Raw genomic sequence first — 23,620 nt, 5'->3', positions numbered from 1 at the left:
CGGGAATTACACCGGGCCTGCCCAGTGTCCAGCAGACTCCTGGATTTCGAGCCCAGATATCCCAGTCCCATCTCGCACACAGGTGTCGGTCTCCCCAAGAGATATTGTGCAATACAACATATTTTATTAGGAGTTGTGCATTTACTATAAATGTATATTCAGCCAGCCCCGGCGTATACAAAGGTGCCGGGAAGTCTGGATAGACATCGTAGTTCAAAGGGGAGATCGGATGTTGAGACGTGTCAGGGTGCCAAGTGGCCGGGCAGGGCGGAGTACTGTCAGACTCAGTGGAGCCTGCCCAGTGGGTGGCAATGGGTTGACTGGAGGAAGCGGCAGAATGTCGGCGTGTTTCCCTTTGGTCAAACAATCGTATGTCCCGCCCACGGGGCATCCGACCTGGCTTAGCACGCCCCCTCCTCTGACGTCAGCCAAAGGACGAGCCCCTATTCCCTGGCGGGGAGGAATTCCCACACACTCTGATTGGTCGCTCCTCCTTCCTCCATGCTGAACATAGCTCAGCGGAGGGTATGTAAGGAGAAGCCCCAGTCAGAGAACCAGACCATCCAGTGACTTGCGTCGATGAAGCTAGGGCGGCTTTTCAAAGTTGCAAATAGCAGAGCAACCGGTTTCGTTTTGAAGCCAGGAAAGTCTGCCTCGCGGAGACTAAGTCACACGCGAGGACTAAGTTCTCGTTTTAGAACGTAGCCGTCGCGGCTAGGAACTGAAGCTGAATAGAGGACCAGGAAGCCCGGGTGTATATCCCGGCCAGGGCAAGCCTTCCCAACAGGCGGCCTGCACCTATTGTAGCACCGATTTCACCCCCAGCAAGTGTGTATATTCCCTGTATCTTTGTATTTCATCATGTGTACGCGGGTTTACCCGAATAAACCTCATTTTATTCCACTAATATCTCTTGCCTGGTGACTGATCCCGGTATAAAAGTGTTACAAGTCCTGGTCTCCCGTGACACCAATTAATACTTTTTTGGGTTTCTTGTTTATAAATTGCTGCATCCGTTCAGAAAATCATTATGTTCAACTATGTCCCGTTTCTTAGTTTAGCAGGGTGAGGGAGAGGGGGGAGGGAGGGAGGGGAGGGAGAGAGAAGGGGGAGATAGAGGGGAGAGAGAGAGGGGGGAAAGAGAGGGGTGAGAGAGAGAGGGGTGAGAGAGAGGGGGGAGAGAGAGAGGGGGAGAGAGAGAGGGGGGAGAGAGAAGGGGGAGAGAGAAGGGGGAGAGAGAGGGGGGAGAGAGGGGGGATAGAAAGAGAGAGGGGGGAGAGAGAGAAGGGGGGGGAGAGAGAGAAGGGGGGGAGAGGGAAGGGGGGAGAGAGAAGGGGGGGAGGGAGAAGGGGGGGAGAGAGGGGGGTGGGGGGTTTAGTTCCATACTGTGGTCAAAAACTTTTGCCGCCAATGTAATCCACAAGTCACTTCTTAGGACTTGAAATGTGCATTTTTAGTATTAGGTGGGAAGCAGGGGGTGTCCGGAGCTGAACCCCATTAATTTCAGCACCAGGGACCCCCTGCTTCCCGAGGTACTTACGTAGGTCATGCCCGTAGTAGCCCCGGCTGGAAACGCAATATGGCGGTTTATAGGGCTCAAGTGACGTGAGCCAATAGGAAGCTGCCACGTCATCTTGGGAAGTACGGGGTTCCCGGAGGGGGGAATTTGTTTTGTTTTTAAAAGAAAAGCTCCTTTAACTTTGGTATTTGAGATGGAGTAGTACAATGATACTGTCTTTGAAGTGGGTGAACCTGGTTCATATTCCAGTTTAGTTTCCTTGTTACTTTGGTCAAGTATGGTTCTGTGTGTCTCAAAGGAAGAAAAAGGAACCGTAAGATCTTTGTACAATGAGGCACTATATGAGAGCGCACACAGTATATAATATATGTATGTCTATGTACTGAAAAGATTGCTGCTTACAAGTGCAGTTAACTACTGTACTTCCCTTTCTGCAACGCTTGGCAGGCCTCTTGGGTACAGAAAGGGTCAATGTGCTTATGTCCATGCCCACAATCTGGATATATGAAGACAATGGGGCTGAGACGGACTAAACCATGCTTAGCCTTGGATCACCTTAAAGCATTCATCTACTCCACAGACACCCATCGTGGCCTAGTGAGTCTCCCAATGTAAGTGGCCTAGTGAGTCCCCCAATGCAGGTGGCCTAGTGAGTCTCCCAATGTAAGTGGCTTAATGAGTCTCCCAATGTAAGTGGCTTAATGAGTCTCCCAATGTAAGTGGCCTAGTGAGTCTCCCAATGTAAGTGGCTTAATGAGTCTCCCAATGTAAGTGGCCTAGTGAGTCTCCCAATGCAAGTGGCCTAGTGAGTCTCCCAATGCAAGTGGCCTAGTGAGTCTCCCAATGCAAGTGGCCTAGTGAGTCTCCCAATGCAAGTGGCCTAGTGAGTCTCCCAATGCAAGTGGCTTAGTGAGTCTCCCAATGTAAGTGGCCTAGTGAGTCTCCCAATGTAAGTGGCCTAGTGAGTCTCCCAATGTAAGTGGCCTAGTGAGTCTCCCAATTTAAGTGGCCTAGTGAGTCTCCCAATGTAAGTGGCCTAGTGAGTCTCCCAATGTAAGTGGCCTAGTGAGTCGCCCAATGTAAGTGGCCTAGTGAGTCTCCCAATGCAAGTGGCTTAGTGAGTCTCCCAATGCAAGTGGCTTAGTGAGTCTCCCAATGCAAGTGGCCTAGTGAGTCTCCCAATGTAAGTGGCCTAGTGAGTCTCCCAATGTAAGTGGCCTAGTGAGTCTCCCAATGTAAGTGGCCTAGTGAGTCTCCCAATGTAAGTGGCCTAGTGAGTCTCCCAATGTAAGTGGCCTAGTGAGTCTCCCAATGTAAGTGGCCTAGTGAGTCTCCCAATGCAAGTGGCCTAGTGAGTCTCCCAATGCAAGTGGCCTAGTGAGTCTCCCAATGTAAGTGGCCTAGTGAGTCTCCCAATGTAAGTGGCCTAGTGAGTCTCCCAATGTAAGTGGCCTGTGAGTCTCCCAATTTAAGTGGCCTAGTGAGTCTCCCAATGTAAGTGGCCTAGTGAGTCTCCCAATGTAAGTGGCCTAGTGAGTCTCCCAATGTAAGTGGCCTAGTGAGTCTCCCAATGTAAGTAGCCTAGTGAGTCTCCCAATGTAAGTGGCCTAGTGAGTCTCCCAATGTAAGTGGCCTAGTGAGTCTCCCAATGTAAGTAGCCTAGTGAGTCTCCCAATGTAAGTGGCCTAGTGAGTCTCCCAATGTAAGTGGCCTAGTGAGTCTCCCAATGTAAGTGGCCTAGTGAGTCTCCCAATGTAAGTGGCCCTACATTCAGAGACTCGTATTATTAAGAAACGGGCACCAACATTCCACCTGTCAGTCAGAAACGGTGACCTCATACTGTAGGTTACAGTTCGTGACTGGCCATTCCAAGCTACCAACCCCACAATGTAGGTGATAAACCCGAGGCGGTCCATCCCACAGCTAGAATTCTAACACTGAGACCCGTCTCTGCCACTCTCCTCCTCGGGTCCCATGTCTGGCTTCCCATTAAGTACCGTGTCACCTATAAAATGCTCCTCTCCTTCACTTCTCTGCCACTCCTAAACACTCTGCTCTCATTTCATACAATGTACTTGCTCGCTTCTACTACTCGGTCGGGTCTGAAGACTCTCACATGGCCCCGACCTCCAAAACGCTCTCCCCCTCACTATCCATCCATCTCCCGCCCAACCATCAAGACCCACATGGTGCCACCTTTCAAGAAACATTTCCAGAGCTACAGTATGTAAAATAACCCTCTCAACTTAGCCACATTGACACTATTCTAACCTACTGTATATTATGCCTTGTATAATTTCTCTGTAAGGCCCGGCGGTCATTTACTGGAGCTACCCAATGTTTAACCGATCTAACATTTCTTAAAACCAGGCCCAGTACCACTGGTTTTGCCAAGGCACTTCTACCACTGTATACAAGTCAGGGGAGGCCACCTCCAGTCCCCGTGGGACACCAACAGTTCAGGTCATCCCTGCCTCATTATATAGAAAATCGACTGCCAGTCCTGTTGGAGACTCAGGATAGATCAAGTGCCGGAGAAAGCGTCCTCCAGGTTACCAAGCGGCTGCGACTGGAACCCGGAAGTGACGTCACCGGGAGAGACGGCCCCGTGGAGTGCAATTAGAGAGCGTGACTCACAACTTACATTCGTACAATGTTTTACACTCATTTTATCGATGTACTCCTTCATTCTTATGGGTTGTCACATTACATCATAAAGTAGCCTTCTCAGCACAATCTGCACCATGATGCCTTTCTCTCTCTCTCTCTGAGATCGCCGGATCGAGTGTGTATTAACATCACCACCACCATCCACACCGGCCACTATTTTGGGTGTGCCCTAAAAACCTAGTTGGTTTGTGAGTAATATTTGAAGGTCTCGTGCTCCGAGAACCCAGTTTCCCTGCACTGCTGCTCTGTGCAAATTTTCATCTTTCTCCCTGGGTCGCATTCCCCCGCTTTGTGAAAATTATCCCTGTGTCCGCACAGGTGGCTCAATCAGTGGCTCAGTCATTAACTGAGCCACCTGTGCTGAAGCAGAGTTATCCTGAAAACCTGACCTGTTGGTGGCCCTTGAGGCCTGGAGTTGGCCACCCGTGATATTAGGAATAGATATTATGCCATTACTTCTCCATTTTTTTACATAAAGAAAAACACACACAACACACACCACACACCACACACCACACACCACACACCACACACCACACACCACACACCACACACCACACACCACACACCACACACCACACACAACACACCACACCGTAAGGTATATTCTTAAGAGCACTTGGGATTTTCTGTACTTTCTCCCTGTACTTTGAAGGTGCTGTACCTTTAACACCAGAGCGGTTCTGTGACGTATGCCCCCACTAGCCTGAAAGGGGTTAAGAAGACAAGAGCCAAACACTACGTACAGATGTTAGATGTGATAAATTGGCTGGTTATGAATTCCTTCCCGAGTCGTAAATTCAGCATGATTTAATATGCCTCCCCTTATCATATTATGCCAACGTCCTACGGATGAAAACACCATTTCCAAAGTGACGAAGTGTGAGTAATCTAAACCGCGCTTACCGACTTAATTTGTCCTGAGTCACTGATATGGCCGCAGAAGAGGGCAGAACGGCTGCTCGGAGAGACTCCTCTCTCTCTCCCGGGGGGAAAGAAAGTGCTCGGGATCTCATATGGGAACATGCTTGCTGTGGTTGGTGCGGAGGGTTTCGCGGCTCTCCGGAAACCTGCTGGCACAAACTCCTGCTTATGGAAACACATGGAAAATGAGTGATGGGTGCAGGCGCGCGCTGAGTGATGCGGAACAGAAATGTGGGGTGGACGCCGCTTGACGTATGTATCCCTGTGTATATTTGGATGGATACCCCGTTGTTTGTTTTCTGCCTTTAAAGGCAACCTGCAACGCTTTTTGGATTTGGCTCAAAGCAGCGGTAATTAAGTGACAAAAGGGATTGATATTTCTGACTAGGGGCAGCCAACTCCAGTCCTCAAGGGCCACCAACAGCTCAGGTTCCCAGGATATCCCTGCTTCAGCACAGGTGGCTCAATCAGTGGCTCAGTCAAAGACTGAGCCACCTGTGCTGAAGCAGGGATATCCTGATCTGTTGGTGGCCCTTGAAGACCGGCGTTGGCCGCCCCAGATTTAGACATTGTTTACATGCAGTGGGGCTTTCTCCTGAAACATCACGCTCCAGCCCTGCTCGGGTTTTACTTCTCCTGTGAAAAAAATTTAACCTTAACTGATCTGCCGGTTGTCACCCAAACCCAAGGAACCCGTGACGCCGCGTCACGTCTGTGCAAACAACAACTCGTGTGCCCATTTCCAGCGGTGACTTCTCTCGCTGCACATACAGGTAACAGGAGGCTCTCTAAAAACAGAGCAACACCAATGGAAGGAGGAAGACCCAAGGACTTGTGTACCACCTTGATTAGAAAGAGGTGGAAGTGGGGGGCGACCTCACCAGTATACATAATGTACATAAAGGAAGCATTTTTCAGTGAAGAAGCTCCACAACTAATACTCTAAGAATAGAGAGTGATATACAGTATGCCAGTGAGATGATACGTCAGTGAAACAGCATGGAATAGCTCCTCAAATTATATTTGAATAGAAATATATACACACAGTGTATGTATATATACACATATAAAAAAAAATTAAAAAAATATATACATACATAAATATACACATACACACACATATATATATACACACACACACACACACACACACACACACACACACACATAAACATATACACACACACATATATATATATATATATATAAACATATACACACACACACATATAAACATATACACACACACACACACACACACATATATATATAAACACACACACACATATATAAACATATACACTCACACATATATATATAAACATATACACACACACACACTAACATATACACACACACACACACACATATATATATATAAACATATACACACACACACACACATATATATAAACATATACATACACACACACACACACACACCATCTATAAAAAGTCACAGCCAGCCCTCCAGTAGCATTCAAATAACGGTTGGTGCATATCCCATAAAGAATAGACAGATGTACAATGCGGTTCTGACGGAATCAGCAGACAGCACTCAGGATACGGCAGGTAAACAGGTACGTAATAAACAGCGCACAAAATGCCAACGTTTCGGTCCCAATGTGAGACCTTCCCTGAGGAAGGAATATATCATCTAGGATAAGATAATACACTCTTATTCAAGGCTTAATGGAAACTTCCCTTACGTAAGGTACGCAAACAAGTGTTAGCCGGTGATTCTCACCCTTCTGCGCGGGACACCGGACGGGTCACGTTTATGGCAGCAACGCCGCGGTGTTTCTTCGTGGACAATTTAATTAAGCGGACGTCTAATAGGAAGCCGCAACGCCAAGCTCCCGATTGGCCCGCACGATTTGGCCGCCATTTTGATTTCCTTAAGTGAGGAAAACACCAGAAACTAAACCAGTTAATATCTTGGGTACTGTGGGATCCCCCCACATCTGCGATTCAGCTCAAGAACTTCTCCCCCTTCCCCCCCCCCCCCCGTTCCAATGTTGTAATAATAAAAATGGAGCCATGGGATTGTTGAGTTAAGTGCAAACGTGTGCGCTTGGTAATTGACGGATAATTGACGGATTATTCCTAAAATCTGGGTTGGATGGGGTGTCTCGGAGAGGGCTGAGAAGCAATGATCTAATCCCGGAGCCGCCAACTCCAATCCGCGAGGGCCACCAACAGGTCAGGTTTTAAGAATATCCCTGCTTCAGCACAGGCGGTTCAATCAGTCCCTGCTTCAGCACAGGTAGCTCAATCAGTCCCTGCTTCAGCACAGGTAGCTCAATCAGTCACTGCTTCAGCACAGGTAGCTCAATCAGAGGCTCAGTCGAAGACTGAGTCACCTGTGCTGAAGCACAGACTGATTGAAACCCGGACCTGTTGGTGGCCCTTGAAGACTGGAGTTGGCCACCCCTGGCTAAGTACTGTAGAAGAAGAAATAGGAGAAATGGGCTTACTGGTGACCGCCCGGCCACCTTCTCTCTGTTCCTGCATTTCTCACAGAGCAAGCATAGCCGCCCAAATTCTGCACCCCACAAAGCACGAGATGTAACCACGTTCTCCCCCAATCCCGAGCAGCAGGAAGTCACGCAGCCGCGCTGGGAGGAGAGAGGGGCGCCATAAATCTCCCGCTCGTTCACAATGATCTGGAACTCTTATTAAGTAAATTAATTTAAGTTAATTTAGCTTGATCATGACTCCCGATCGCCGTGATTTACGGAGGGGGAAATTGCATTAGGAAAGGCCCGGCTCGCTAGATAGGAGCGCGCAGGAAAATGAGATCCACTTAGCAATGTGAATTAATATGGAAATAGCAGGTGTAAATTTAACCTTATCGAGAGAGCGTGGAAATGGGCTTCATAAATTTGGGGGAATGGCTCCCGAGCTGCTTATAAATCTATTTAAAACAAAAATATTACTTAAAGAAAGAAAAAAAAAGGGGCAGTAAAATTAATTTAAAATATACCTTTATCTATTTCCTGCCGAGGATAAAACGTAATCCGCGGGGCTCGGGGCAGCAGGGAATGTAAGAGATCTGTCAGTGCTCATGAGCAAGGACAGCATGATAACCCGATACACCATTTAACGTGACCGGGCTATACGCTGTAATACAGTCTTCATGCACTGGTCACCGGATCTAATAGGGGCCACCATAAATAACACTTATTACTGGCGAGAGGGCACCCGTGGGGCAGGGCCACGGCTTGGGGCACCCGTGGGGCAGGGCCACGGCTTGGGGCACCCGTGGGGCAGGGCCACGGCTTGGAGCACCCGTGGGGCCGGGCCACGGCTTGGGGCACCCGTGGGGCCGAGACACGGCTTGGGGCACACGTGGGGCCGAGCCACGGCTTGGGGCACCAGTGGGGCAGGGCCACGGCTGGGGGCACCCGTGGGGCAGGGCCACGGCTGGGGGCACCCGTGGGTCAGGGCCACGGCCGGGGGCACCCGTGGGTCAGGGCCACGGCTGGGGGCACCCGTGGGTCAGGGCCACGGCTGGGGGCACCCGTGGGTCAGGGCCACGGCTGGGGGCACCCGTGGGGCGGGGCCACGGCTGGGGGCACCCGTGGGTCTGGGCCACGGCTTGGGGCACCCGTGGGGTGGGGCCACGGCTTGGGGCACCCGTGGGGCAGGGCCACGGCGTGGGGCACCCGTGGGCAGGGCCCCGGTTTGGGGCACCCGTAGGCAGGGCCACGGCGTGGGGCACCCGCAGGCAGGGCCCCTGTTTGGGGCACAAGTAGGCAGGGCCACGGCTTGGGGCACAATGAGTAGTTCCCATCACATCAGGGACTGCTATTTCTTTTGCATATGGGGTAGCTACCCTTGCAAGAGTGATGGCCACATGGAAAAAGCAGCAGCCAGTCAATGCAGGGTTAATCATAGCACAGAACCATAATGAGTGAAAAACGGATGTAAGGTAACGTGTAAGTGCCCGACAGACTGGGTTACCCACTAATTAAGATGCTCACGCTAGTTAATCAATGAAGAAGAAAGTCCAAATGCACCAGAATATTGTTTCCATTCCCCCTCTCCCTCTGATCAGAGCCTGGAGGTGTAACCACATTACCGGCAGCCCAGGACCCCACGAGGATTCACCCCGCTCCGCAAAGGGCACTGCCCCGACCCTCCACATACAGGAAGATTAGGCATGGGGCAGCACTAGGAGATGGGCGGGTAACAGAGAGGCCGCAGCCTGCCTTCCAAGAACAGTGAATGTGGAAGCCTGTGTATTCTCCAACACATGTAGGACACCGGAGACTCGGCACTACTATACCGTACATCGGCAAATCACCTGAGCAGCAGGATACAGTCAGGAGTGTCCCTGATCTTAGAGGAGGAACATCCAGTAATTACAGCACAGACTAGATAAGAATCGGACAGTCAGAGCCAGTGGTTCACAGTTATGTGCCACAAACCTGCCCTAATATGGGATCTACTCCACCCGCTCCGGGAAGTGGAGCGCAATGCTCACTAGCGTTATGGAAATTCATGGATAAGGGCAGGGGTGAAAAACTCCAATCCCCCCCCATCAGTCAGGATTTTTGGGGGGATATCCCAGCTTCAGCACAGGTGGCTCAATCAGAGGCTCAGTCAAATACTTTGCCTCTGATTGAGCCAGCAGTGCTGAAGCAGGGATGTAGTGTAAACCTGACCAGTCGGGGGGAGGGGGGGGGCTTAAGGACTGGAGTTGAGCCCCCCTGGATTAGGGTAGCTAAAGTAGTCACCGAAGATAAGCCCTAAATACACTCCGTTTGCCAACATGTCATTCACTTCACCAATACCCCCCCCCCCCCCCCGCCCTGCAACCCCCTCACAGATATTTCTATAACAAGTTGTAATATCATCTACAGACAACTACCTTCTCAGAGTATTTTTAGAGCATTAAACACCTCGAGCAGTAACGCGGCTGAGTAATGATAACGGTTTAATTCATTAGCTTGTCTCTGTCGTAGCCCAGGACATACTGTATCTGTAAACGAGACGCGCATCTGTCACGGTGGTGCAGATTTAAAGCACAACTACAGTATATGATGGTTGGGGAGACCTGGCCAACATTGCCCCCCTCTCTCCCTCATACGCTTCACACCACTCGGTATTATTGCCATAAGCACAGTTTGTTGTCCTGCCTCAGTACATGGCGGATTACTGGGAGCCCGGGTGATCCCCTGCCCAAGAGACCTGTCAGAATGCCCAGCTGTTAATGTGCTAGGAACATGCAATGTTCAGAATGGCCGAAGCCCCCAACTCCCTGACACGTCTGCCCGTTCCAGGGGACGCACATTGCAATGTCAGCCAAACAAAACAGCCGTGGCCCCAATAGGGCTGGGGTCCTGCCTGCGTGTGGCAGGGTACCCCACATCTGTCACTGGGAACCATTGCAATAGTGCCGATCGGCTCGCTGCCGCGCTCCTCATACAAAGCAGCAGACATACAGTACTTTGCTCACACTTTTGTCTTTTTAATGTACATAATGCATGTTTTAACCTATATAGCAATGACAGTGACTATAGCGCTGTACATAGAATTATCATTTACCGAGTACGTAGTCAATATAAAAATATAACTTTCCTGATATATGAACGTATGTATATCTTTATGTATACAGCGCCCCCCATATACACAGCAGTAACACTACACGTAACAATAATAGAAGGCACTTCAGGCATAAAAGTAACACCAGGAAAAGGTGCCCCTGCCCCGAAGGGCTCACACACTGGGAACTTGTTTTATTTATTTATTTTGATGATTGTCGTGCCCAGCAGACACAGGGTTAAAGAAATGTCCCAGTGGGGACACCACACTAACACCCCCAGTAAGTTTGCTGGTTATTCAGCTAAAACACAAGACAAATACAGAGACAGACAGAACATCAGCAGCCGGATCGTCGCTCTCCTGCCCAATACGCCATACGCTTGGCCGTTATTATTACTCGGAAAGGTTCTGTTAATCATAAAAGAAGAACCTGGATTGGAGGACGAGGGAAAGGGCGCAGCGACGCGTCTGCTGTGTGACGAGCTCAGCCAGTCTGTGCCGCTCCCCGGTACCACTAGCCCCTGCCGGCCTATATTACTACATGTTATGGATTTCTTTTTAGCCGGCTGGAATTTCTTTCTAATATTGCCGGATAATACCAAGAAAGACATGGGGAGCTGCTGCTTAAAAGGGCCCAGCTACTGAGAGTCAAACAATTACACGACGTGTTACCGACGCTAATCTCCGTTCCTGCCAATGGGAGAACGCAGCTGGACCTCCCTCTCCTGCGAACGCGGAGCAGTTTGAGACGCAGAGACGGTGAATGTACACTGGCAAATCCAACACAAACCAATCCAGACAACACACCAGCAGAGATTGCAGTCACGTTTCATGCCCGAGCCTCTAACGGTGGGCACGAGGAGGAGAACATTGGGGGGCACTTTCGAGACTCCCCCCTTTGACAGGGAATGCTCAATAGCGTATGTTTAAGGAAGCTTGTATATCCAGGCTCGGTGTAGAGTCTGCAGCCCACCGAGGACAGCAATTCCCCCTTCAAAGGCCGCGCTTATAGTGCGCGACGGGACGGATGACGTCACCATCGCCGCTAGCAAAAGTTGTAATTCGCTTACGGCGACGTCGCAGGCGACCAGGTCTTTGATTGGTTCAGAGGCTGTCACACGTGGCAACAGCCTCTGAAAAATCAAATTTGACCGGCTTCAGAAATTCGCGCCGCCAGCATCACCCCACGCGACGGCGGCAATACATTTGTTTTGCCGCGACGTGCCGTCGTCCGTCACTATAGGCACAGCCAAACTCATCAGCATAAGTTAGTTAGGAACAGTAGGGATATGAGACAATACCCGACTGCACCCCGCCCAAAAGCAATAATCATTGGGAATCCCTTACTATATACAGGTTTAAACAGCTCCGGAAACAACAAGGTGTTCAAATAAATTGTTGCTACTTTTCACAAGAGAAATAAAGTGTTCAGCTGCTATCCCGCTGATCAGATAAAGACAGGACACACAGTGCAAATTATTCTCTCCTAAAATGATAAAATGTGTATTTTAGAGCCAGTGAAGTGACAAGCACCCAGAACAGCGCTCGTATGCCTACCGTCCCGGAGAATGGCTTACGGGACATATGTAATTCGATTTGTGGTGCGTTATTTTATTAGCATTTATTTGAGTTTTACAATATGTGGACCGGAGAATCGCCTGGAGCAAAACCAAACTCTCCCAGCTGCAGCAATGTCAGCAATTTCTGCGGGTAAAAACAGCCATGTATGACACAGCAGTCGTATTATTTCTCCCAGACAAGTATTCTTGTGAAGATTAAAATGTTATAAGTTGCATGGTTTGGCTGCAGGGGATACGCAGTGTGCTGTACAGTTGGATGGTTTGGTTGCAGGGGATACGCAGTGTGCTGTACAGTTGCATGTTTTGGTTGCAGGGGATACGCAGTGTGCTGTACAGTTGCATGGTTTGGTTGCAGGGGATACGCAGTGTGCTGTACAGTTGCATGATTTGGCTGCAGGGGATACGCAGTGTGCTGTACAGTTGCATGGTTTGGTTGCAGGGGATACGCAGTGTGCTGTACAGTTGCATGGTTTGGCAGCAGGGGATACGGTGTGCTGTACAGTTGCATGGTTTGGTTGCAGGGGATACGCAGTGTGCTGTACAGTTGCATGGTTTGGTTGCAGGGGATACGCAGTGTGCTGTACAGTTGCATGGTTTGGCTGCAGGGGATACGCAGTGTGCTGTACAGTTGGATGGTTTGGTTGCAGGGGATACGCAGTGTGCTGTACAGTTGCATGGTTTGGTTGCAGGGGATACGCAGTGTGCTGTACAGTTGCATGGTTTGGTTGCAGGGGATATGCAGTGTGCTGTACAGTTGCATGGTTTGGCTGCAGGGGATACGCAGTGTGCTGTACAGTTGGATGGTTTGGTTGCAGGGGATACGCAGTGTGCTGTACAGTTGCATGTTTTGGTTGCAGGGGATACGCAGTGTGCTGTACAGTTGCATGATTTGGCTGCAGGGGATACGCAGTGTGCTGTACAGTTGCATGGTTTGGCTGCAGGGGATACGGTGTGCTGTACAGTTGCATGGTTTGGTTGCAGGGGATACGCAGTGTGCTGTACAGTTGCATGGTTTGGTTGCAGGGGATACGCAGTGTGCTGTACAGTTGCATGGTTTGGCTGCAGGGGATACGCAGTGTGCTGTACAGTTGGATGGTTTGGTTGCAGGGGATACGCAGTGTGCTGTACAGTTGCATGGTTTGGCTGCAGGGGATATGCAGTGTGCTGTACAGTTGGATGGTTTGGTTGCAGGGGATACGCAGTGTGCTGTACAGTTGCATGGTTTGGCTGCAGGGGATACGCAGTGTGCTGTACAGTTGGATGGTTTGGTTGCAGGGGATACGCAGTGTGCTGTACAGTTGCATGTTTTGGTTGCAGGGGATACGCAGTGTGCTGTACAGTTGCATGGTTTGGTTGCAGGGGATACGCAGTGTGCTGTACAGTTGGATGGTTTGGTTGCAGGGGATACGCAGTGTGCTGTACAGTTGCATGGTTTGGCTGCAGGGGATACGCAGTGTGCTGTACAGTTGGATGGTTTGGCTGCAGGGTATACGCAGTGTGCTGTACAGTTGCATGGTTTGGTTGCAGGGGATACGCAGTGTGCTGTACAGTTGCATGATTTGGCTGCAGGGGATACGCAGTGTGCTGTACAGTTGCATGGTTTGGCTGCAGGGGATACGCAGTGTGCTGTACAGTTGCATGGTTTGGTTGCAGGGGATACGCAGTGTGCTGTACAGTTGCATGGTTTGGCTGCAGGGGATACGCAGTGTGCTGTACAGTTGCATGGTTTGGCTGCAGGGGATACGCAGTGTGCTGTACAGTTGCATGGTTTGGTTGCAGGGGATACGCAGTGTGCTGTACAGTTGCATGGTTTGGTTGCAGGGGATACGCAGTGTGCTGTACAGTTGCATGGTTTGGCTGCAGGGGATATGCAGTGTGCTGTACAGTTGGATGGTTTGGTTGCAGGGGATACGCAGTGTGCTGTACAGTTGCATGTTTTGGTTGCAGGGGATACGCAGTGTGCTGTACAGTTGCATGGTTTGGTTGCAGGGGATACGCAGTGTGCTGTACAGTTGGATGGTTTGGTTGCAGGGGATACGCAGTGTGCTGTACAGTTGCATGGTTTGGCTGCAGGGGATACGCAGTGTGCTGTACAGTTGGATGGTTTGGCTGCAGGGTATACGCAGTGTGCTGTACAGTTGCATGGTTTGGTTGCAGGGGATACGCAGTGTGCTGTACAGTTGCATGATTTGGCTGCAGGGGATACGCAGTGTGCTGTACAGTTGCATGGTTTGGCTGCAGGGGATACGCAGTGTGCTGTACAGTTGCATGGTTTGGTTGCAGGGGATACGCAGTGTGCTGTACAGTTGCATGGTTTGGCTGCAGGGGATACGCAGTGTGCTGTACAGTTGCATGGTTTGGCTGCAGGGGATACGCAGTGTGCTGTACAGTTGCATGTTTTGGTTGCAGGGGATACACAGTGTGCTGTACAGTTGCATGGTTTGGCTGCAGGGGATACGCAGTGTGCTGTACAGTTGCATGGTTTGGTTGCAGGGGATACGCAGTGTGCTGTACAGTTGCATGGTTTGGCTGCAGGGGATACGCAGTGTGCTGTACAGTTGCATGGTTTGGCTGCAGGGGATACGCAGTGTGCTGTACAGTTGGATGGTTTGGCTGCAGGGTATACGCAGTGTGCTGTACAGTTGCATGGTTTGGTTGCAGGGGATACGCAGTGTGCTGTACAGTTGCATGGTTTGGCTGCAGGGGATACGCAGTGTGCTGTACAGTTGCATGGTTTGGCTGCAGGGGATACGCAGTGTGCTGTACAGTTGCATGGTTTGGTTGCAGGGGATACGCAGTGTGCTGTACAGTTGCATGGTTTGGCTGCAGGGGATACGCAGTGTGCAGTACAGTTGCATGTTTTGGCTGCAGGGGATACGCAGTGTGCTGTACAGTTGCATGGTTTGGTTGCAGGATCACACCCCTTCACAAGCAACACAGGTTGCGGATTTAAAACACTTAACTGATGCAGGTTCCTGCGCACTACACGACCCCTGAGAGCAGAGATTAAAAGGATAAAACAGACTTGTATGCGGGCTACACACTTATTAAAAGATGGCCACAAATAAATATTTCCGCCATATTACTGTAGATTTGACATTTCCCCCTCTGGAGACTTGTGGTATTATGAATGTGATGTATGAAACAGGAAGGATGACGGGCAATGAACAGAACATGGATATTAGTATAGCCTAATCTCTTTATTTTACATGCAATTTTGTACAGCTCCTAAAGTGTCACTCTCTATTTTTAAAATAAATCCCTGTTTTTTGTATTTTTTTATGTACCTAAACTGGGTTCTCCCCGGGAGCCGATCCCTGGTTCCCCGGCCTTCGAGGACCCGCCGGCTCCCGAAATATTTCAGTGGTTTTGTACCAGAGAGATTACAAATATGGCATTCAGCAGCTAAGGTTTAAAATGGGTAGAAACGCCCCGCCTGGAATAAGTAGGACTAGGATTCTCCGAGGAGCCACAATGTCAAAATGCCCAGCTGTTAATGTGCTAGGAACACACAATGTTCAGAACAGGCAGAGCGTACGACTGTTACACATCCACAGCTGCCGGTCTGCATGCATCATCGTTATATTGGACCGGAGAGTAATCTGGCCTTGCCAGTGCGGGTTCGGGAGAGTCAATTTGGATTTGGGGTATCCCGCCTCCAGTCACCGTTCTTACCCAACAGCAAAAACAGATGCTGCCCTTTCTTCTTCTGCAGTATACATGTGCTACCAAGTCAGCCATTTATCTCCATTCTGCAGGTAGGCAGCACGCCTCCACCTCTAACTGCATGGACATGCTATTGTAAGTATAGTGCCAAGTTCTCGTGGCTGTACTGGTTCTGGAGAAAGGTGGACCAACAAGAGAGTTCTGTGAAGATGCCACAAAAATCTCTTCTTCATGTGCAATATCACAGGGCATGTCACACGATGAAGGGATCTGTAAGGTTTCAAAAGCTCTGTAGCCACTAACATCTATGGAGAACCCTCTTGTTCCATCACAAGGTATCATAACTTCTGAAGACTTCTTCAGGGAGGCTGCAGACAGTTTGGGCTTTTACACCAAACAAGCCCCTGATGTTACTGGTGGTTTACTTTCCAATACGCAGAGTTATAGCCCCAGCTCCGCTTGTAAGGACAAGCATTTCCTGGAGCTGCGTTAACACAACACAAGTCTGCAGTGTTTAACATCTCGGCAAAATGTGCTTAACGCGGTGCGCAGAATACACGACACATAGGGGGGCCCATTCAACATACCCGCAGCGTGTGGTCTCCGTGCGAGCGGCTGAAACCGGCCATTAACTTGAATAGCAGTTTTGTGCGATTGGCCAGCTCAGAGGATGCAGAATTAGACCCTTGATCCTGGACTTCTAGCAGAGCAAGGAAAGAACGCAGCACTCGCTCCGCTATGTGCAGGCGGGCGCTGGGTCGCCAGCATTACAGGGTGCCAAGATTTGGAAAGCTCACAAATTGCCCTACACCGAGTCTATCTCCATGACCAATAAAGCTCCTAGAACTGAGACCTATAGGGCCGAGTTAACCCTTAGAGAGCTAGAATACGGTACCAGGCATGCCATGGGTGCTTGCCGTTTCTAGCGCCCGGGCATCTGCTCGTATCATGTGACCGCTCCTGAGGTGGAAGTGCGGAGGTCCAGTGGCGGACCCCCAGCATGGTAAAGGTCAGTAAAGGACTCTTTGCCACGTGACAATTAAAGAACTAATCCCATTTAAATCCCCACAGACCTAAACAAATGACAGTAAAAAAAATGGCCAATCTAATGGGCTGCTACTAGATTATGATTTGTATTTCCATAGAAATCTTGATATCTCCGGATCAATATCTCACAATGAAGTGTGTGATCAGACAAAGCAAACGCAGCGCCAACAAATACAATGATAAGACTGGGGCTTTAAAACCCGGAGAGGGAGAGAGAAGGCATCAGGGGGTGTTACTCACCGGGTCCTCCAGGTAAGGGACGGGCTGAAGGTGGAGAATGGAGACACTGCAGGGGGAGAGAGTGCGCTTCTCTTCACGATCTTGTATCGTGTCTTTATCACCCGGCTGGAGAGCGGACTTCTAAAAGGGGGCGAGCAGAGCCCTGCAGGAAAGAGAAAGCTCAGTTACCAAGAGGTGCAAACCCCAGAAACGCAAAGTGCAGCGCACGCACACACACTCCCATACACCGCAAGCGTGCATACACACACACTCCCATACACCGCAAGCGTGCATACACACACACTCCCATACACCGCAAGCGTGCATACATACATACTCCCATACACCGCAAGCGTGCATACACACACACTCCCATACACCGCAAGCGTACATACACACATTCCCATACACCGCAAGCGTGCATACATACTCCCATACACCGCAAGCGTGCATACACACACACTCCCATACATCGCAAGCGTGCACGCACACACACACTCCCATACATCGCAAGCGTGCATACACACACTCCCATACATCGCAAGCGTGCATACACACACTCCCATACATCGCAAGCGTGCATACACACACACTCCCATACACCGCAAGCGTGCATACACACACTCCCATACACCGCAAGCGTGCATACGCACACACTCCCGTACACCGCAAGCATGCATACACACACACTCCCATAAACCGCAAGCGTGCATACACACACACTCCCATACACTGCAAGCGTGCATACACACACACTCCCATACACCGCAAGCGTGCATACACACACACACTCCCATACACCGCAAGCGTGCATACACACACACTCCCATACACCGCAAGCGTGCATACACACACACTCCCATACACTGCAAGCGTGCATACACACACACTCCCATACACCGCAAGCGTGCATACACACACACTCCCATATACTGCAAGCGTGCATACACACACACTCCCATACACCGCAAGCGTGCATACATACATACTCCCATACACCGCAAACGTGCATACTCTCCCAAACATGCTCCATGCATCACAAGCGTGCATACACACACTCCCATACATCGCAAGTGTGCATAAACACACACACTCCCATGCATCACAATCGTGCATCCACACTCACACGCCCCATGCATCACAAACGTGCATACTCTCCCATACACGCTCCATGCATCACAAGCGTGCATACACACTCATACACCCCCAATGCATCACATGCGTGCATACACACACATACGCGCACCATGCATCACATGCGTGCATATGCGCCCCGTGCATCACAAGCGTGCATACTCTCCCATACACGCTCCATGCATCACAAGCGTGCATACTCTCCCATACACACTCCATGCATCACAAGCGTGCATACACACTCATACACCCCCATGCATCACAAGCGTGCATACACACTCATACACCCCCCATGCATCACAAGCGTGCATATGCGCTCCATGCAACCCACAGACGTACTCCATGCATCACAAGCACACACGTACTCCATGCATAACAGGCGTGCACACGCGTACTCCATGCATCACAAGCGTGCACACGCGTACTCCATGCATAACAGGCGTGCACACGCATACTCCATGCATCACAAGCGTGCACACGCGTACTCCATGCATCACAAGCGTGCACACGCGTACTCCATGTATAACAGGCGTGCACACGACGCTCTGAAGTAGTGACTCCCAACACGTGCCCGATGCCTCACACGTGCCCGATGCCTCACACGTGCCCGATGCCTCACACGTGCCCGATGCCTCACACGTGCTACCTCAAACTGTTGTTTATTAGAATTAGGATGATGGAGATGGGAAGGAAATAACCAGACTATTCCCTCTACGGGGATGTTTACAGTTAAAACCACTATGACTACCCTATTGTTGGACTCTGGAAGCAAATGGGTTAAACCAAGAGATATAGATACACACAGACACACCGCAAATAAAAATAGCACTAGTGTGCACATTCACGTGTCACACAGGTCCACAAACCTGCCTCTCCCCATTATCTCTTAGCATACAGTGCTTTCACTGCAGCCAGGGATTCTGGGTAATGACATGTAAATGAGCACTCACAGGGCGTCACTCTTTACTTCTGATCCATTTTAACATGGACCCCTCTAAGCTTATGCCGATAGCTATAGAGATAAGCTTTAGAGATATGTATCTAAGTGCACACACATTGGCACGGTTGCAAACATTGACGGCTCACATTATGTTGCTCTTACGGTGGCGCGGGATACCGTGGCGGTTGGGAAGCGCTGGGAAGAAAACATTCAGCTAACCAGAGTCAAGCATGCAGGGAACAGAATCACCGGAGGTCACCGGGGTGGGGGGGGGGGGCTTTTACTTTGTACAAAGGGCAATCCCCCCTAGGACCATAGTGCACCAATTCCTGGGACATGTTTCATGGGTTTCCTCTGGGTAATGAATACATATTACCCAGACCTGGCAAGCATGGCCGATATATTTATTACAGTGAGATTTAGGAGGGCTGTGATTCACTCTGGCTGCTCCCTTGTGTGTGATGTCACTGGGTGTGATGTCACTGGGTGTGATGTCACTGGGTGTGATGTCACTGGGTGTGATGTCACTGTGTGTGATGTCACTGGGTGTGATGTCACTGTGTGTGATGTCACTGGGTGCTCAGCGAGCGCTTATACAGCCAGAGTCCCCTCTCCCACCTCCCCTGATCTTTCTGGGTTCCCCGATAAGGACACGGAGGGGGGAGGGAGGGAGACAAACACTTCCCCATCCAGAGGCCCCTGAGAAATCCCACAGGTCGGCTGTGCGGGCCTGTTCCTGTAACAGATATACAGCAGCAGTCGGTATCAGTCTCACGCCTCTAACCGTGGTATCTCACCCACCGAGCCTATAACCGTGGTATCTCACCCACTGAGCCTATAACCGTGGTATCTCACCCACCGAGCCTATAACCGTGGTATCTCACCCACCGAGCCTATAACGGTGGTGTCTCACCCACTGAGCCTATAACCGTGGTATCTCACCCACTGAGCCTATAACTGTGGTATCTCACCCACTGAGCCTATAACCGTGGTATCTCACCCACTGAGCCTATAACCGTGGTATCTCACCCACTGAGCCTATAACGTGGTATCTCACCCACCGAGCCTATAACCGTGGTATCTCACCCACTGAGCCTATAACGTGGTATCTCACCCGAGCCTATAACCGTGGTATCTCACCCACTGACCCTATAACCGTGGTGTCTCACCCACTGAGCCTATAACCGTGGTATCTCACCCACTGAGCCTATAACCGTGGTATCTCACCCACTGAGCCTATAACTGTGTTATCTCACCCACTGAGCCTATAACCGTGGTATCTCACCCACTGAGCCTGTAACCGTGGTATCTCACCCACTGAGCCTATAACCGTGGTATCTCACCCACTGAGCCTATAACCGTGGTATCTCACCCACTGAGCCTATAACGTGGTATCTCATCCACCGAGCCTATAACCGTGGTATCTCACCCACTGAGCCTATAACCGTGGTATCTCACCCACTGAGCCTATAACCGTGGTATCTCACCCACTGAGCCTATAACCGTGGTGTTTCACCCACTGAGCCTTTATCCGTGGTGTCTCACCCACCGAGCCTATAACCGTGGTATCTCACCCACCGAGCCTATAACCGTGGTATCTCACCCACCGAGCCTATAACCGTGGTATCTCACCCACCGAGCCTATAACCGTGGTATCTCACCCACAGAGCCTATAACCGTGGTATCTCACCCACTGAGCCTATAACTGTGGTATCTCACCCACTGAGCCTATAATCGCGGTATCTCACCCACTGAGCCTATAACCGTGGTATCTCACCCACTGAGCCTATAACCGTGGCATCTCACCCACTGAGCCTATAACCGTGGCATCTCACCCACTGAGCCTATAACCGTGGTATCTCACCCACTGAGCCTATAACCGTGACATCTCACCCACTGAGCCTATAACCGTGGCATCTCACCCACTGAGCCTATAACCGCGGTATCTCACCCACTGAGCCTATAACCGCGGTATCTCACCCACTGAGCCTATAACCGTGGTATCTCACCCACTGAGCCTATAACCGTGGTATCTCAGCCACTGAGCCCCTAACAGTGGTATCTCACCCACTGAGCTTATAACCGCGGTATCTCACCCACTGAGCCTATAACCGTGGTATCTCACCCACTGAGCCTATAACCGTGGTATCTCAGCCACTGAGCCTATAACCGTGGTATCTCAGCCACTGAGCCTATAACCGTTGTATCTCAGCCACTGAGCCTATAACCGTGGTATCTCAGCCACTGAGCCTATAACCGTGGTATCTCAGCCACTGAGCCTATAACCGTGGTATCTCAGCCACTGAGCCTATAACCGTGGTATCTCAGCCACTGAGCCTATAACCGTGGGATCTCACCCACTGAGCCTATAACCGTGGGATCTCACCCACTGAGCCTATAACCGTGGGATCTCACCCACTGAGCCTATAACCGCGGTATCTCACCCACTGAGCCTATAACCGTGGTATCTCACCCACTGAGCCTATAACCGTGGTGTTTCACCCACTGAGCCTATAACCATGGTATCTCACCCACTGAGCCTATAACCGTGGTATCTCACCCACTGAGCCTATAACGTGGTATCTCATCCACTGAGCCTATAACCGTGGGATCTCACACACTGAGCCTATAACCGTGGTATCTCACCCACTGAGCCTATAACCGTGGTGTTTCACCCACTGAGCCTATAACCGTGGTATCTCACCCACTGAGCCTATAACTGTGGTATCTCAGCCACTGAGCCTATAACCGTCGTATCTCAGCCACTGAGCCTATAACCGTGGGATCTCAGCCACTGAGCCTATAACCGTGGGATCTAAGCCACTGAGTCTATAACCGTGGTATCTCACCCACTGAGCCTATAACCGTGGTATCTCACCCACTGAGCCTATAACCGTGGTATCTCACCCACTGAGCCTATAACCGTGGTATCTCACCCACTGAGCCTATAACCGTGGTATCTCACCCACTGAGCCTATAACCGCGGTATCTCACCCACTGAGCCTATAACCGTGGTATCTCACCCACTGAGCCTATAACCGCGGTATCTCACCCACTGAGCCTATAACCGTGGGATCTCACCCACTGAGCCTATAACCGTGGTATCTCACCCACTGAGCCTATAACCGCGGTATCTCACCCACTGAGCCTATAACCGTGGTATCTCACCCACTGAGCCTATAACCGTGGTGTTTCACCCACTGAGCCTATAACCATGGTATCTCACCCACTGAGCCTATAACCGTGGGATCTCACCCACCGAGCCTATAACCGTGGTATCTCACCCACCGAGCCTATAACCGTGGTATCTCACCCACCGAGCCTATAACCGTGGTATCTCACCCACCGAGCCTATAACGGTGGTGTCTCACCCACTGAGCCTATAACCGTGGTATCTCACCCACTGAGCCTATAACTGTGGTATCTCACCCACTGAGCCTATAACCGTGGTATCTCACCCACTGAGCCTATAACCGTGGTATCTCACCCACTGAGCCTATAACGTGGTATCTCACCCACTGAGCCTATAACCGTGGTATCTCACCCACTGAGCCTATAACGTGGTATCTCACCCGAGCCTATAACCGTGGTATCTCACCCACTGACCCTATAACCGTGGTGTCTCACCCACTGAGCCTATAACCGTGGTATCTCACCCACTGAGCCTATAACCGTGGTATCTCACCCACTGAGCCTATAACTGTGTTATCTCACCCACTGAGCCTATAACCGTGGTATCTCACCCACTGAGCCTGTAACCGTGGTATCTCACCCACTGAGCCTATAACCGTGGTATCTCACCCACTGAGCCTATAACCGTGGTATCTCACCCACTGAGCCTATAACGTGGTATCTCATCCACCGAGCCTATAACCGTGGTATCTCACCCACTGAGCCTATAACCGTGGTATCTCACCCACTGAGCCTATAACCGTGGTATCTCACCCACTGAGCCTATAACCGTGGTGTTTCACCCACTGAGCCTTTATCCGTGGTGTCTCACCCACCGAGCCTATAACCGTGGTATCTCACCCACCGAGCCTATAACCGTGGTATCTCACCCACCGAGCCTATAACCGTGGTATCTCACCCACCGAGCCTATAACCGTGGTATCTCACCCACAGAGCCTATAACCGTGGTATCTCACCCACTGAGCCTATAACTGTGGTATCTCACCCACTGAGCCTATAATCGCGGTATCTCACCCACTGAGCCTATAACCGTGGTATCTCACCCACTGAGCCTATAACCGTGGCATCTCACCCACTGAGCCTATAACCGTGGCATCTCACCCACTGAGCCTATAACCGTGGTATCTCACCCACTGAGCCTATAACCGTGACATCTCACCCACTGAGCCTATAACCGTG

The 23,620-nt window shown here is 50.6% G+C and overlaps 1 protein-coding gene across 3 annotated transcripts in view; it reads right to left on the bottom strand.

Annotated features, from left to right (window-relative positions):
• Positions 1–23,620, bottom strand: part of ZC3H3 (zinc finger CCCH-type containing 3) — a 361,466-nt gene that overhangs the window by 211,964 nt on the left and 125,882 nt on the right. For all 3 annotated transcript variants that reach the window (XM_075581388.1, XM_075581387.1, XM_075581389.1), the window contains exon 4: positions 17,197–17,338. In XM_075581388.1, the coding sequence (XP_075437503.1) occupies positions 17,197–17,338 (142 nt within the window). The remainder of the gene's footprint in view (positions 1–17,196; positions 17,339–23,620) is intronic.

The sequence above is a fragment of the Ascaphus truei genome, chromosome 2, assembly GCF_040206685.1.
Source record: "Ascaphus truei isolate aAscTru1 chromosome 2, aAscTru1.hap1, whole genome shotgun sequence".
Classification (NCBI taxonomy): domain Eukaryota; kingdom Metazoa; phylum Chordata; class Amphibia; order Anura; family Ascaphidae; genus Ascaphus; species Ascaphus truei.
The sequence above is the reverse complement of the archived record's forward strand: the minus strand, read 5'-3'. Positions and strand labels throughout refer to the sequence as shown.